Genomic DNA, 17627 nt, shown 5'->3' with positions numbered 1-17627 from the left:
GTTACATCTATTGTAAATTCTAACTTGTCTGGTTATGTTCCCCCTAATTCTGAAAGGCTTCGTACTGTACTACTAGAACAACAAAAGGTTCAAGTTAACAAATTGTTAGAGTATCCAAAGGAAATTTGGAAGCGACGTGGAGTTTCTATTGTTTCTGATGGCTGGACAGATTTGCAAAGGTGCCCTCTTGTTAATTTTGTTGCAACTTTAACAAATTCACCAATTTTCTTATAGATGCTCTCTTATTAATTTCATTGCAACTTTAGCAAATAGACCAATTTTCTTAAAAACAATAGATGCATCTGGTGAATAATAAATTGCTGAATATTTGAAATGATTGTTTATGGAAATGATTGAAGAAGTGAGAAAAGAGAAGGTTGTTCAAATAATAACGGACAATGCACTTGTATGTAGAGCAGTTGGTGTTGCAATAGAACATGAGTACCCTCATATGTTTTGGACTCCTTGTGCAATCCACAACTTAAATTTGGCTCTAACGAGTATATGCAATCCATCAAGTAAAGAGCAAGATCCTCAAGCTTATGAATTATGTTCATGGATTGAAGACTCAAAAAAAGATGTCAGGAACATTAGAAATTTCATAGTAAATAATCAACATGCACTTTTCATTTATAACAAACATTCTGATCTAAAATTGTTAAGAGTTGCATAGACACATTTTGCATCCTTAATTGTTATGGTCAAAATGATAAAAAGGGTTAAAAGTGCATTGATTAGTATGGTGACTGATGATGATTGGAATTTTTATCATGCTGATGATGATGACAAAGCTTAAGCAATCAAAAGACTGATTCTTGAAGACAAGTGGTGGGATAAAATCTTTTATTTTCTTGCATTCACATAGCCTATTTGGGAGATGTTGAGAGTTCTTGATTGTGATAATTCAATATTGCACTGTGTTTATGAGATGTGAGACACAATGATTGAAAAAATGCAAGACGTCATTTTTAAGCATGAGAAAAAAAATATTGCCACTTAAAGATTCAACATTTTTTTATCATGTGCATAAAATATTGATTGCAAGATGGGATAAAAGTAGCAATCATCTTCAATGCATGACACATACATCAAATCTTAAATATTATGAAAAAAAGTGGCTTGTAGAAGGTATTGGAAGAACCCCACCACATATGGATGCAGAATTATCAAAAAACAGATTGACATGTATTAATAGGATTTTTATTGATGTACATCAAAATCGCCAAGCTAATGATGAGTTTGAAAGGTTTACTACTGGAATTGGAGAAGATGTATGTGCAACTGCAGATAAAGATGATTATCCATCTATATCTTGGTGGATTCAACATGGATTTACTTCTCCTACTCTTCAATACCTTGCTTTCATATTATTAGTTCAACCTGCTACATCTTCATGCCGTGAGAGAAATTGGAGTATATATTCACAAATCCATACTATCAAACGAAATAATCTCACAAGCAAACTTGCGAAAGATTTGGTTTATGTGCATTCTAACCTTCGACTTCTATCACGAAGCAAAAAAGAATACAGGTAAATAAGTATATAATTTATCGATTTAGACGTTTCTCTTCTGAGTTATTATTAGCTAATATCATAATAATTACAATTATTTTTTTTGTCTCGTAGGGAAGGAGAAACTAAATCTTGGGACGTGAATATTGAGGACTTTAACTTAGAAGACGACAATGAACTTGAAGTTGTTAATTCAAGATTCGAAGAACTTCTATTCCATCAACATGTGAAATTGTGGATGAAAAAGATGTGTCTGAGGACGATGTGGGCATTGACAATGAGTAGAATGATGATAATCATGATATTGATAAACAATGTTTTGTGATAAAAATGTTTTGTTTATTTTTTTTCAATTTATAATCTTTTGATAATATTATATTTGTCGTATCCGCGTATCTCGAAATTGTGAAACTTGTCGTATCGGCACCCGTATCCGCACCGTATCGTACCCGCACCCATGTGACATAGATAAATAGCAAGATGATGTTTCTTGTTTTCTGATATACTACAAAAGAACTACTCATCATGAAGCATGTATCTTTTGATTAGCCTATAAGTTGAAGCATGGCAAGGGAGGCACCTTGAGGCACAAAATGTAGACCTTGTACCCTAAGGGGATAAGAGGTTCAATGAGGGCTTCAACCTTTCTTGGTCGGCAGGTCATCCCGCTCACCCGAAGTGCATATCTTTTCATGTAGGTTCGCAATGAAAAATGCGGCCATATAACTTGCCAATTGCCACATGTTGGCAGATTCTGGTTAGCGAAACCTTTAAGCTTTTTCCTGCCTTGAGGAATACAGTCAATTGACTTCAGCAATTGATGGCCCTCAAAAATTTGTGAAACCTTGTTAACTTGGTCCCACTTACAGGCTGCTAGTTCTCACAAGATAAGCATGGAACTTGTTGCATTTTGAGCTATTTCAAACAAATAATTTGTGTGGCGTTTTGGTAGTTCAGTTGTTTACCCCAGGAAGCTGTAGTTTGGGGGAGGGGAGAGAGAGAGAGAGAGAGAGGAAGAGAGAGAGGGAAAAATTAACTCCCACATGAAAAGCTGTATCCTAACAAGGTCTGTAACCATTTATTACTAAGACTAGGCACTCTTAGTTTTACATATAATTTCACTGATCAGATGGGTCATAACCGCCACTGTTGTCAATAATCTCCGCATCTGAGCACTTGGGCATATACGGAGGTGGAGGCAACATGCTGGTCTCATTTGTAGGACCATTCTTCACAATAAATACCGTTGCCATCCCCCACGTAAAATGGCGTTCAAAGTGGCAATGCAGGAGCCAAACACCTGTACGTTGACAAAAAATAGAAACAGTCAAGCGATAGATCACTTAGAACTACATAAAGTTACAATCACAATGAGGTAACAGTTGATGTCATCCAAAAATTCATTTTCTTGGTAAAAGTTAAGCAGCAACAATATTTACTTTTGGGAATACACGTTTAGCATGAAAGAGCAAAACGGAGAGCAGGTATGCCAAACCAGGTAGTACCTAGATGATGGAGATGTGTAGTGGGGCTATGTAGCTGATTGATTAATAACATGACATTACTATGACCAGATCATCTCTTTTCAGGAACATGTACATTATGGTTCAAGTGTTTGCTTCTATTGCAAGGCAGTTGTTTTGCTTCACTTGTGACCAATTCTAGGCAGAACAAGGGAATGGAAAAGAGAAGCGATGTAACAATTACCTGGGTTGTTTGCTCTGAATCTCAAGGCAGCCCAACCACCATATGGGACTCCAACCGTGTTCTCCCGTGGTGGATCAACCAAATTGTAGTTCAACGGGTCCTTATCGGGATCAAAGTTTCCAAGACCGCGCCCCACCACATAGAAATCATACCCATGTAGGTGCATCGGATGATTGATCGCCTGCAAGACAGCCGTTCCTTGGTACACGATCTCCACTGTTTCATTGTAGTTCAACACCTTCACCCTCGTTCCAATCTCAGGATATCTAAGACTATCCGGAAGATCATCATCCGTGAAATTGTACAGATAGGGTGGGTAGCTCGGAAAATCGGTGGTGTAAACACCCTGGAAGTGTTGATAGTAGGCATCCAGAACGTCGATCGAAGGGTTGGCAAATGATACATTGTTCATACTTGCGGAGAATCTGGTGCCCAATATGGCTTTGCAGCTGTCATTTGGACAGCGCTGTAAGTTCATGGACACAGTGAACAGAAACCTGGAGTCGACCTCCATCGGGACATCGATGGGATGCTCCTCTGATGCCAAACTCCGCTCTTGCACCACAAAATCATATGCGGCTGTGGTGTCGAGAACTCCGGGAAGATCAGGGAAGGGGATGGAGGTCTGGGAGGTGGTGTTGGAACCCTCATATTCCACTAAAGCCGTGGTCACCGTGATGTCATAATACAGCGTTTCGTTGACGGCAATGTAAGGATTGAGGCCGATGTAGTAGAGGCCCTCCGTCTGGTTGGCCTGCACCAGAATGTCCATCGTCTGCCCTGGGCTGATGACGACGAAGTCGGTGTCGAAAGGCTTCAGGTACGATCCGTCCCTACCAACAACCCTAAGTGTGTGATTTGCTATGCCAAAGAAGTGGCCGGTTGCCATTGCGCCATTGACGAGGCGAAGAAGGTAGGTTTTGCCATGCTCAAAGGCAAACCGAGTCATTCCTGCGCAAAGGGCGACAATCAGGAAATAATATCGTTACGGTCAAACCGAACCTGTCGATACAAGCTTTTAACAGTTGCAATGGGTCATAACTAGAAACTTCGTTGGATCACGTTTGAATTGGATATCTCTGCGTTTCCTAACGTATAGATTCAACTATGAATAAAGAAATTTGAATCTGAAATTTGATTTTATTTTACAGTCGAATCCAATCTGAATCTGAATTTTTAACTGAATTGGGACCGGTTTTAAAAAAAGTAAGAGCATTAGACATATGATCTTTATTTAAAACTAAATTTGATCCAAATTGGATCGAATATTAATGTATTATTCGAATTTTGAATCCAAATTTAATTGGATGTCATTTTTTTTCCCATATCCAATTTTTTAGAAACAATTGGGTCGGATATCCAGTTTATATTGACATCCCTAATAACTTCAAAAACTAAAAGCAAAATATTTAGAAAAGGCCGTCCAACCTTTGGAGTAATAACTAAAACACAGTCCAGTTTCCTAAGTTTTGATATAAGCTGCTGTTTCTTGGCACTTGTTGACAAACAACCGCGGCTTGCTGCTCTGTCAAGACCAACCGTGGTTAACAAATGGTTTCTTTACGAAGAGTGACATTTTTTTGTTTTCTTTCTCCATGAAGCGCATTGAGAGATGGTTTTTCCCTTGGAACCGAGTATTAATCCCGTTCCATCTTGTCACCCACCACTAAAGGCTTCCTCTCAAATAGGCACCTCAGTAAAGAGAGAGAATTCTGGTCGCAAAGCACCGAATATCTTAGCTACCAACTTAGAACATTGCTGTTGCAAACTAACTTGCTGTTATTGTTGATGCCAACACATCTCAAAACCTTGACAGGAGGACTGAGGGGCTTTCGATTCTCATTCCGGGAGGCAGAGATGAACCTTTCGCTTTGTATACACAGACATATGAACAGAATTTTCAGATTAAAGCAGGACTCATTGGGTTGAAAGCTGTTATTGGAAGGATCCACCCATTCCATACAAGTGTTTTGTTCAAACACTTCTACATCACATGAATTTTTAACTTCTCAAGAGAATGCAATACTAACCTTCTTCAGAGCAATTGTGCTGGTCACCTGGTTGGCCATTTATGGTGAATGCGTCCGATTTGTTGAAGTCCGCCCCAGTCAATATTTTTTCGTGCAGCATGGCCATCACATCAATTTTCCACCATTCACCTTGTGTCGTTCATAGTAAAAATGAAACTCAAGTTTCTTTATATATATAAAGAGAGAGACAGAGAGATCAGCTTGTGTCATTCACAGCAAAAATGAAGTTCAATTTTCCTTTCTAATTGGATATATATATATATATATATATATATATATATATATATATATATAGAGAGAGAGAGAGAGAGAGAGAGATAGAGAGAGAGAGAAGTAGCAGCTTACTTATGACAACTTCATACTCCTTATCCGGCTTGGGGAATGGATAGGCGGCTCCAACTTTGGGATAGACCACAACAGCACCGTGGACCGTCCAACGGGTCCAGTCGCTGTGAGCATGATACCAGATGGTCCCTTCCTCCTCGCTAAGATGTAAATCATGCGTAAAATTTGTTCCTGCTGGGATGCCACACATGGTGATGTATTCCGGCCCATCCGACCAAGGGTTCCCCGGGTTCAGTAGTCCATGCCTGTTTCATTCCTTTACCAATATTTGTCAAACAGAACTAAGCAGAAATATTTATCAATATTCCTGTTTGAAGAGAGCATTTCATTCCACTGTTCAGGTCAGATCCGAATTCCTCTCGCGCCGCCCCTCAGTGCATAGCACATAAACTAATGCTTCGCTACTATTTTTGCATTAGCACAAAGCTGGTGCTCATGTTTCTCAAACTAGTGACTGACCGCCTACTAGCCACAGGCCTGACAAGGGCCCCAAACCCCTTCACAACAATTCCCTAGTGTTGTTTAGTTCTAAAAAATAGTCAGATAATTTGGCACTGAGATAATGAATACAAAGCCTAGCTGCTTCTTCTTCTTCTTTTTTGTTTTTTTACAAAAATTTTTTGAAAGCGTTTTCAATGAAGAAAATAAATGACCTAACATAGATATGATGAATAGTTGAATAAAAAATATATACAAAATTTGGAATTCCCAAGGATTAAAAAACTAGGATTTTCTAGGATGGTCCTCGCCTGAAATGATAGGAATTTTGCCAGAACTAGTTGAAAGGAAGGTAGGCCATATACCAGTGGATAGTGAGAGGCCAAGGAGCCAAGTTGACTACGTTCACAATCAACCTGTCTCCCTTGTTTACATACAAAGTTGGCCCTGGGAACTTGCCGTTGATGGTCAAAATATTCTTGCTGCTGCAGAGTCGCGTGTAATTTGTTGGAGCCACCTGCAGGAAAGGGATTATGTCGAGGAACACAGATTATACCAAAATGGGTCTTATCTTCACATTCACATCAATGAAAAACTACTAGCATTCAAACACAAGAATGTTCTGAAATTTCAAAGAAACAAGGATTAAAAACAAAAAAGTAGAGCACATTTCTCTGACATGGGCTGACCAACGTTGCACCAAGTCCCAGATGAATGTTTCCAGACTTGAAATCATCAGGAAAAGAAGGCGGACTGCAGGGGAAGTAAGCAGAACTTACAACGAAGTCATGGTAGTGAGTGGTGCTGCAATCGGCCTGCGATGCGAGTGAGCAGCAGACAAGGCAGAAGAGAAGCTGCAGGGGGAGAATGGCCCTGTGGGAGTCCATGTCTATGGCCTGGCCAATGCCATTCGACCACCTCGTAGCTGAGAAGTTGAAGTTGGACGCAGTATATATAACAAGGCCCCGCTTCCTGGTTAGCCATAAACAAGAAGATTCAGGTTCTTTAATGTCAAATGTTTGGCTGACCTTTAATTTTGATTTAGGTGGCGGAAGCTCTTGTTTCTTTAACAATATCCTTTATCCTTCCTTTCAGTCTGACTCTTAGGTGGTGCTCCTAGGTTCTAGTAGTTGGTTGCATATTCTAAGTCAGCTAGTGTGGGATGTCGGTGCCGGTGTCGGCACATTCATTCCAACAATTTTAAGTGTGATTATGTAGTGAGGGTATATTATTATTAGTAAAATAAACATGTATATATTATTATTATAATTTAGTTACTAATATATATAATATATTTGAATATATTGCATAAAAAAATATCAGAACAATATATATTATATAAATAAATTAGTAATATGACATTTTAACATTATTGCTTTTCTTTTTTTTAAAATAGCTTTGAAAAGAATAGCTGACAACTTGCATTTAGTATCACAAAAAGCGAATACTGGTTTTATGGTTAGTAATCGTTTTTATTATCAAATTCCGATTACTTTTTTAGTTTGTGTAATTGGATAGAACATGCTCGATTTGGAGTCCCCCAAACAGATGCCGTTCCCTTTGCTTGCACACCAAACAGTCTCAAGGAGGCGGTTGGCTGTGCCTATGTAAGGTAATTTGAGTCGGGACGAGTCAACGACTGCCTTGACCTGCCGGTGGCATCGACCGATATTAGCGTAGGTCTACTTGGTGGTTCGAACCACCGTTGGCGGGAATGAATTCTTCAATCATAGTCACAGAAAACAGTCAAACACGTTTTCTTCCGAGAAAAATGTGAAAAAAATGCGATAAAATAACCAGCTGTTTAAAACTTTAAAGAAAACACACTTTTTTGAAAAAGGCATTAAAAACAAAAAAAAATCGCATTTTCTCAGTTTTTTCTTTTTTCATTTTGCTTAATGTCAAACACTTTTTTTTTTCATTTTTCATTTTTTATTTGTTACAAATCTTATCTTTTGATGTTTATGTTATTAGTTTCTCACTTTTCTTTTCAGTTTTAGTTTTTTAAAATTTTTAAAAATTTACCATATTTTTCTCGTGTTTTTGTTGTTTTTTTCATGCCCGAGAAAAATCTCACCGTTTAAAACTCCAAAAGATTATTTGTAAAATGATCAAGCTTGAAGGTCACTCACGCTCGTCATCAATCCAGCTTTTCATCTATCCTATCCCGCCCATACCCAGCACCGACCCTTTAATTCCCTGCAAACCATACCTAATTTGGATTTGGATCTAGGTCAAAATCTTAGAATGGATCTAGGCTAATACATTTGGATTTGGATCTATAATTTGGATATAAAATTCAGATTTGGATCTGAATGTTAGATTTAGATCTGGGCTGAGATGGAAACATGGAATGGGATCTAAATTTGGGACCAAGGGTTTGAATTCAGACAAAAAAAAATGAGAATTGCATTATCAAAGAAAGAAATAATAGAGTCATAAAAAAATTCAGAATTATGATTCCACTTTGGAAGTGGAATTATAGTTTTAGAATTTTAGAATTTTTTCAGGAAACATGTCTTGGAGGCTTTAATTCTCTAATTCTGGAAATTTTTGATTCATATTAAATCAAGCATGTCATAGGGTTAGGCATGGCCCAATCTAGTAAGAAGCGCCTGCGCCAAGCAATTGAATAATGACGATGCGGTCGAGTGCAATGCATCCGACTGGTAGGTGCATGGTCTAGAATGGTTTGATGGTGAATGTCTGCTAGAATATGGGCCACCTGATGTTAACTTGGAACTCTCGGGCCTTGTACTGATAAAAATGCATTGAAAGGGACAACAGTGAAGTAACGTCTCTTGTTCGAGTATGTGGAGCGACCACTGTCACGTCTCAGCGCACGCTACTCCTGGTCCGTAAAAGGGCCCGACGCAGCTCTGTGAAAACCCTGGGGGCGGGCACAAAGGGGGGACCGAAGGCCTCTCTTAGGGGCGGTGGCAATGAACGGCTCACCCCTAAATAAAAGGAAAAAAAAAAAAAGTAACGTCAACGACCGACCATGCATGAACTCTTTTATGGTGAAATGCACCAAAAAAAACAACTGGACAACGTGGCTCTATGATTTCATGCTGAAGTTCGTGGGATATGTTGGAATCGAGGGTGACAGTACCACTGCAACTTTTTTTATTGCACTTTTATCAGATTTTTTCCTTTATATATAAAGGAAAAATCAATGATGTCATACCCCAGCTAGTCGCCACATGTCAGTGAATGGACCATATAAACAAGTGTCAATTTACTGACTCGTAAGGAATTACGTTGCATGTTGGTCTCTATTAATATTCAACGGCGATGATCATTTATGCGTTGGCTTTAAATATATATTTATTGGTGGCTCTTCCATTTCCATTTGAAAAATGCGTTAACAAAGATCCCAAACACGAACTCGCTTATAAGTCCACGAGCAAGGAGTGGAGCCACAACATTTCGGATGAAGGGCATTAGTTATAAAATTTTAAATTTTTAAGGAGTACTAATATATAAAGGAGGAAATTTTCCCTAAAATATCAAATATGAACAACTTTTACGTCTGTGTGGGCCATTGCCAACACAATGCCCACACCTACTTCCACCCATGTCATGAACCATGGCAAAATTACTCATGTGAATCTTTCTAGTGTGGCCTTGTCGGTATTCCATTATTGCCTCTTCAAAAATGTATGCATGTTCTCTCTCCCTCCTTCCCAAAACCTTCATTGGCTGATCTTTTGACAAGGAATAGGAGGGCTCGCCATGCTCCTTAGCTTCCTACGAAGCGACAAGCAAAGAAGGAAAAGAACACATACCCGAGGAGCGCGAGATCGCCAGAATCAACTGCCGACGATCCCCAAAGTAGTATTATATGCCAAAAACAACTCTACCGTGTATAACGGGAATAAAACGCGTTTTTTTTAAAAAACGTTTTTATCATTTTTTATTTTTTATAATTTTTAAGATGTATTAAATGTTTAAAATATTTTAAAAATTTGCTGAATTTTTTTCGTTTTATTCCCAAGATATATAACTTTGCCGTATTATACCCATCGTTTTCTTTGCCGTTTAATACCCATTCATGTTTTTTGTGACAGTGCCCCAAACAAAGGATGATGGAAACCACTTTCAAAGAAATTTTTGGAGTGAAGGAAAGAGAAATCAATTCGGAAAGGAAATCCACAGGATTTTGGAGCGGGGGAGGGGTGTTTATATTAAAAGGTCATCTACACCTGTGATTGGACAAACAGTCTACCAGCGAAAACGTTCACCGGTGTAGATCTGACTACAGTGGTGACCAACTTCACCACTGTTATAGACTACTACTATACCTTCCTGCCGATTGGTTTACAATTTTAAAAAACTATACCGGTGGATATGGATCACAGTTGTAGGTCATGCCTTCCAATTTTTTGTTGAGGATGATGCTGGTAAAAATTCACTTATACCGGTGAACAGTGATCACCAGTGTAGTTCCCTGTCTATGCTAGTGAAAATAATCACCGATACAGCCTTGTTTTTTTCTTTTTTTTTCCTACTGTGAGGTAGATTTTGTCTTCTTAAATCAATTATCTTCCAAGTAGTTGACTACTAAATTTTGGCATTAATTATTTCCACCAGAATTCTTTAATCCACAGGGAGAACTTTCAACGGAATGACTGGCTGAGAATTAAAAAGACCCCACTATATAGCCCACATAGGTCATTTCAAGGAGGTGGTGGTATCTACTCCCTCTCTGACATAAACAAAGTTGTTATGCTTCAGCTCATGGTGTCCTTACCAGTCTTGGGGGATCTCTAGGTCAAAATTAACAGAAGCAAAAACCACCATTCTTGGCTTTGTAAGAATATAGTGAAGTATTGAGATGATATCAAAGAAAACAAGTTAAAAGAAGTCTTTCTAAAAGATGACAGATTCAGTTTTGCTTAGACAAATGGAATGCCACTATTCCAATAAAACTAGTGCATGTTCAGGATCATGGGGAAGTTCTATCCATAGCGTTGGTTGGGTGTCTTCCGCTGGAAACATTTTAGCTGTGGATTAGAAAGAAAACAAGAGGGAGAGGTGGAACTCTGCTTTGATCTTAATCTTAATACCATGGCCGCTTGATAGAAGTTTCAAGTATTATATTCATATTCCATTATAGAGTCGTATGTAACAAAAAATAGAAGCTATTATCAATAGAGGAGTGATTGAAGTCAGGCTGAAGTGTTACCTTACCTTGATCTAATTCTCCCCCACATATATTGATGGAAGAAACAGCGTCACTCAGATAAATACTGATGGCATTGACACGCCGTTTGTAAAAGTTGTGTATTTATATGTGCTCAAGATAACTCAGTAAACAATGGGTTGTCTTACGTCGACTAAGGGAAGACCCACTATTAATGACAGCGGATGCGAACGTTGGTGATTCAATAAGCACTGATGGTTCTCCTTGAACGTTAGTGATAATCATTTCAATACTGACGGTTCCCATAATAGCTGGTAAATATCTAGTCTTTAGATATACATTGGCACTCTTTATTGTCACCGTTGTCATGCGTTGGTAAAAGCAGGTCTTCATTGTCACTGTCGGTATCTCGACTTGTACTGATGGGTTTCCTTCTATTCGTCAGTAAAACGTTGGCTTTTTTTTTTTCCACACGATTAAATATCTGCTCCATATTTGCAACATATATTTGGATTTAGGCAAGGAGCTTAAAGTCTAATAGTATCATTTCAAAAAGAGAAAGATTTGAAAGAGAGAGATTTAAAGAGAGAGACATTAACAAGAGAGATTAATAAGAGAGGGACTAAAACAAAAAAAAAATAAAAGGAAAATGAGAAATCAGAGCTAGAACAGAAGATAACGAAAGAAGTAAAAAAGAGAACGAGATGTTGAAATGGGAAAAGGAGAGGCTAAGATGAGAGAGGAAAGTTGAGAAAGAGAGAGAGGGAAGTCAAGAACAGAAAAGTCGTGATAGGTACGGCCTGACAGTGCCTGCCATGTGTCTGTCGCAACGCAGCAGTGGACCCTCCAATGACAAAAAGGACATTTTTGGTCTTTTCTTCACACAAAATGAGGATACATTCAATATATTCGATTTGAATAGCATATCCGACCCATCGATTTGAAAAAATCGAATATGGATATCGGATATACATGAATATCGGATCAGATTCGGATATGAATACGGATTGGATTCAGTTTTAGATAAATATCCTCTATCTAATACTTGAAAAATGGCAAAATCTGGTTCAAAATTCGGATTCGGATCGGATTCGAATTGTAAAATCGGATTTTGGATTCGGATTCGGATATGACTTTGCTTTATTCGAATCCGAATATATGAATATCCGAAAAAACGGATATGGTTGAAGATTTATTCGATCCGAATCCGATCCGTTGACATCCCTAGATACATTTGATTTGGGGAACATCAATGGCATTTTGGAAAATTTAAAGATATCTTAAAAAAATAGAGGATATTTTGATAATTTTGAACAGGAAATCAATGATATTTTGGAAAGTGGCCATAATACATCGATTCTTGAGACATAAAAGGATTTTCCAACTTAAATTTGGATCCAAAACTAAACCCAAGTATTGAGGCTTGCCAAATTTCTAATTTTGGAGTTGGAAAACATACAAATAATAATTTTGGAACTCGAATGTATATCTAAGCCTGCAAACTGTCCTACAGTTCAGACCTGGATCTGGATCTAGATCAAAAGGTTAGAATGGATCTAGACTAATACATTTGTATTTGGATCTAAACTTTGGATATAAAATTCAGATTTGGATCTGAATGTTAGATTTAGATCTGGGCTGTGATGGAAACATGGAATGGTATCTAAATTTGGGACCAAGGGTTTGGATTCAGACAATTATTTGGGTCGAGATTTTGGATCTTGGCCTAAATGTCTGTTTTGGATCCGTGTTTTGATCTAAAAGCCTGTTTTGTACCCGGTTTGGATAGGAAAACTGACATTTGGATCCAGATCCAGATATGGATCTAAGGATCTGTTTCAGAAATGTTACTGGGATTTTGATATGGATTTGGATCTAAGGATTTTTTTTATACGGAGCTCAGATTTGGATCTATGGATGTATTTTATATTTGGATCTGGGATTTGGATATAGATCTAAGTTTATGGATCTTTTTTTGGTCATTGCATGAGTTTTTAGATTGGATCTACACTTGATTTTGTATCTGAAGTACAAAATTAGTCCAAATAGCGGTTGAACTTAGGTTCGAAGTATGAAATTGAGCCATAAATATAGTTGACCATCAAATTGGAGGGGAAATGATCCAAATTAAGGGAAATTGAAGTTTTTGAGACCAAAAACCATTGAAATTTGTTGTAAATTTGTTAAAATACGCTGCTTTCTAAAATTTGGATGTGAAAATGCACACTCCAATTGTTTGTGTTTGTAATTCAGAGAAATAACACCCATGAGAATTGAACTAACATTTATATTTTCACTGGCCCATTAGTCTGACCAACTATGGTGTAGTATTGCTCAGGTTAGGTGATGGTAGAGTAAATTGCTGGTGATAAATTTTGTAGAATTATCGCAAAAGATGTTAAAATGGGAAAAGGATACGTTAAAATGAGACAGAAAAGTCCAGAAAGAATGAGAGGGAAGTTAAAAATAGAAAAAGGGAGAGATTAAATAGCTTGAGAGAAAGAGCAAAATGAAGAGGAGAAAATTAAGATAGAGAACAATCTAAAAACTGTAGGGTTCTTGCAGGCAAGTTGGAGGTGCTTGGAGGCGAGTTGGAGGTGCTGGAAAAGATGTTCAAGTATCACAAGGAGTATGAAGGTTGTATATCAATATGTACCCGGGAGAAAGCCCTCATTCAAAGGATACGATATCATTATGATGGCAATAGACTATGGCCGGAGCTCGAAAAGCTCTTAAAAGACTTTCATTACAATGTTAAAGTTGAAATGGTTTATCCTACAACCGATTTTGGTTCCTTCATTACCTCCAACATAAAGGAGAGGAGGGATATCTTGGTTTTTAGTCTCTTGTATGTTTGTGATATGGCATCTGCATTTTGGAAGAGCTGAGTCAGCCTTTGATTATATTGTGTAGGAAGGATAGAAGATTCTATGAAGTTATCTATGTTACCAGAGTGCAGGGTGCGGGTGCCGGCGCGGCACATCTTAAAATTTATTAGTGCGGTGGTGCAGGAAGACTATTTATTATTATTATTATTAATTTCATAAAAACTTTAAAATTTTGATTCAAAAAATTCAAAATTTTGACACTTGGGTGGAAGAGCTCGTTTTTTAGTCCTGTATCTATAAAAGCTTAAACAATAAAGTAACATATAATAAATGTTTGGCTTGCCAGGTGAGAAAAGTTTAATTTTTTATAGTTGGTAACCCATAATCAGATCCAAAGGTACCACCTACACGCCTTTAGAACTTGGTTTGGATCTGGTTTCAACCGGAACCAGATCCAAACGTACCATGTACACCCTCATTAGGTGTGGTTTGGGTGCGAATCTAGGCCGCACCCATCGCGTCCACGCGAGCGCACCCCGGTAACATAGGTCCATTTACCTTGATAAAGTCAAAAATAAATGACTTGAAGAAAGTCTCTAAGAGCCTTTCATTAGCTCCTCGATTGTGAAAGTTGAAGAGAATAAAAACTTACACAGGGCTCCAAGGGGATGTTGATGTATTAGAAAGTAGAAATGAATGATTATTTATAAAGGAAAGAGACCCAAAGATATTTTAGTCTTTTTTGAAAGTTTAATTAGCTATTAATTAGTCATTAATAGTTTCAAATTACATAATTACTTAATAATGTTAAAATTGTCCAAAAAGAGATTGAGCAGAGTTTGACTGTGCTAGGCAATAGAACTAGCTGAGTAGCAAACCTTGGTATATTCTGACTTGTTTTCCTAGCTTGGCCATAGCTGGGCTGGCCGCAAACAGGCCTAGGCCGTAAGGAGGCAAGACCGGCTAGGCAATAGCTAGTTGAGCCGAGCTGGTCCGGACCATACTTGACCAGGCCAGGCTGGCATCGATTCGGCCTGGTGCGACCTAGGCTAGACCTTGCCAGGCCACGTAAGACTTGGCTAGTCAGTGCATAGCTTGTCGTGTTAGGTACGGCATACCTCTTGCCACACAATAGTGGAACCCACACGGAGAGAAAAGAAAACAATTTGTTTTTTTTTTAGAAAGTAAAGGTGCAATTGAAAAAATGAAGGATATTTAGGGAAAATCATTGGCATTGTGGAAAAATTAAAGATATCTTAGTAAAATTCAAGCGTATTTTGAGAATTTTGAACAAGAAATCAATGATATTTTGGAAAATCGCCATAATGCATCGCATCTATTCTTGATCCTAGAAAGGATTTGGAACTTAAATTTGGATCCAAAACCAGACCCAAATATTTGGGCATGCCGAATTTAGAATTTTGGTGTTGGAAATGGACACAAAATAATAAATTTAGAACTTGAATGTTGATCTAGATCTGGAAATTGACCTACGGCTCAGACCTGGATCTGGATCTAGATCAAAAGCTTAGAATGGATCTGGACTAATGCATTTGGATTTGGATCTAGAATTTGGATATGAAATTCAGATTTTGATCTGAGTGTTAGATTTTAGATACGAACTTAGATGGAAACATGGAATTGGATCTAAACTTGGAAGTGGACCAAAGGTTTGGATTCAAACAACTATTTGGGTCTAGATCTGATCTAATTTGGATCCAATGCTTAAATATGGATAAGATTGGTATAGAATTGGATTTGGATCTATATTCAAATCTAAAATTCTGTTTTGGATCCATGTTCTGATCTAAAAGCCTTTTTGTATCTGGTTTGGATCAGAAAACTGAAATTTAGATCCAGATCCAATATGGCTCTAGTGATCTATTTTAGAAATGGAGCTGGGATTTAGATATGGATTTGGATCCAGAAATCCATTTTAGATTTGGAGCTGGGATATGGATCTCACTCTAGATTTAGAGACCTGTTTTTGGTCATTGCATGAGTTTAAAAAAGATTGGATCCACACTTGATTTCGGATCTGAAGTATAAAATTAGTCTAAATTGGGGTTGAACTTGGGTTCAAAGTCAGAAATTAGTTCCAAATGGGCCATAAATATAATTGACCATCAAATCAGAGGGAAAATGATCCAAATTAGGGAAATTGAGGCGTTTGAGACAAAAAATCATTGAAATTTTTTGTAAATTTGTCAAAATATCCTGCTTTCGAAAAATTTGAAGGTGAGAACATATACATCTACTCTTTTGTTCACTGGTTAGTGGTTAGGACGTGATTTAGGAAGTTTTTTCATGTTTACTTTAATAGCGCACTTCGCCTCTAATGTTTTTTTTTTCTTAATTGCCAGTGGAGTACAAATCCAGGTGACGTAGAAGATTGGAGTTGAGGATTTCTTTAGCAGCAATCATGGATCTTGCCAACCATGGTCCAAATTAAGTGGTGAGAAAGTTAAACTTTGGATTCCCACTATTAACTAATGGGATTATTCTTTCTTATAAAATCAGCAACTAGAAATTAAAAAAAATGGGAAACCTGACGTGTGTATATATATATATATATATATATATATATATATATATATATATATATATATATTGTGAATCAGAATACAGGAGGTAAGACTGTACTGCAGACTGAATGTGTGTGCAACATTGTTCATTGCCGGCCTTCTCTCTCTCTCTTCCTCTCTCTCCTACATATAAGAAAGAACAATGTAGGAGAGAGAGGAAGAGAGAGAGAGAAGGCCGGCAAAGAACAATGTTGAACACACATTCAGTCTACAGTACAGTATATATATATATATATACATATATATATATATATATAGGGAGAGAGAGAGAAGACCCGCAAAGAATAATGTTGCACACACATTCAGTCTACAGTACAGTCTTACCTCCTGTATTCTGATTCACAATATATATATATATATATATATATATATATATATATATATATATATATATATATTAATGACATAAAGTGTTGGGTATAAGGGATTGGACTTATTTTGATCTCAATTATTAGCTTGGTTTACCTACCAAGTTATCTTAAGATAGAAGAGAGAATGAGAGATTTTAATAGACAAATAGAAGAGAGAGATATAGTCTAATGAAAGAGAGGGAAAAAGAGACTATAAGAGAAGGACAAATTGAAGAGTAAGAGATGAATAAAAGAGAGGCAAAATGATTTTAGAGAGAAAGAGAAAGAGAAAAAAAAAATTAAAGGAGAGAGATAAATTGAAGAAAATAGAAAGAGATATTTTAAGAGAGAAATTGAAAAGAGATCCACCTGAATAAAAAAAAAAAGAGTGGAGATCACCTGCAGGTTGTTTTGGGGATTCTCATTTGAATAAGTATGCTTCATAGGGATCATGCATCCAAACTTGAGAAAGGAGAAGTCTTGGTGATGTAGAAGATTAAGGTTGGGGGATTTTTCCAGGCCGGTAGAGCACATGTGCTCACCACAGTCCAAATTAGGCAGTAGGCTTAGGGATGTCAATATATCCGATTTGAATCGGATATCCGACCGATCCGATCCGAAAAAACGGATATGGATAAAAATTTAATATCTGATTAAAAAATCGGATCGGATTCGGATTTAATAA

At 37.4% G+C, this 17627-nt stretch overlaps 1 protein-coding gene across 2 annotated transcripts; it reads right to left on the bottom strand.

Annotated features, from left to right (window-relative positions):
- Positions 1 to 2569: 2569 nt before the first annotated feature.
- On the bottom strand, positions 2570 to 6970 carry LOC116247621 (laccase-14-like). 2 transcript variants are annotated; one of them, XM_031619836.2, is made up of 6 exons: positions 6813 to 6970; positions 6399 to 6550; positions 5596 to 5840; positions 5251 to 5379; positions 3221 to 4171; positions 2570 to 2813 (listed from the first exon to the last, which is right to left on the bottom strand). In XM_031619836.2, the coding sequence occupies exons 1-6, from the start codon at positions 6918 to 6920 to the stop codon at positions 2632 to 2634; spliced, it is 1767 nt and encodes a 588-aa protein (XP_031475696.1). In that variant the 5' UTR covers positions 6921 to 6970; the 3' UTR covers positions 2570 to 2631. The 2 variants fall into 2 exon arrangements, with proteins under 2 accessions (XP_031475696.1, XP_049931620.1); XM_050075663.1 differs by lacking the exon at positions 6813 to 6970 and having other exon boundaries at positions 5596 to 5851; positions 6399 to 6537.
- Between the last annotated feature and the right edge of the window lie 10657 nt (positions 6971 to 17627).

Source organism: Nymphaea colorata, chromosome 1 (genome assembly GCF_008831285.2).
Source record: "Nymphaea colorata isolate Beijing-Zhang1983 chromosome 1, ASM883128v2, whole genome shotgun sequence".
Taxonomy (NCBI): domain Eukaryota; kingdom Viridiplantae; phylum Streptophyta; class Magnoliopsida; order Nymphaeales; family Nymphaeaceae; genus Nymphaea; species Nymphaea colorata.
The sequence above is the reverse complement of the archived record's forward strand: the minus strand, read 5'-3'. Positions and strand labels throughout refer to the sequence as shown.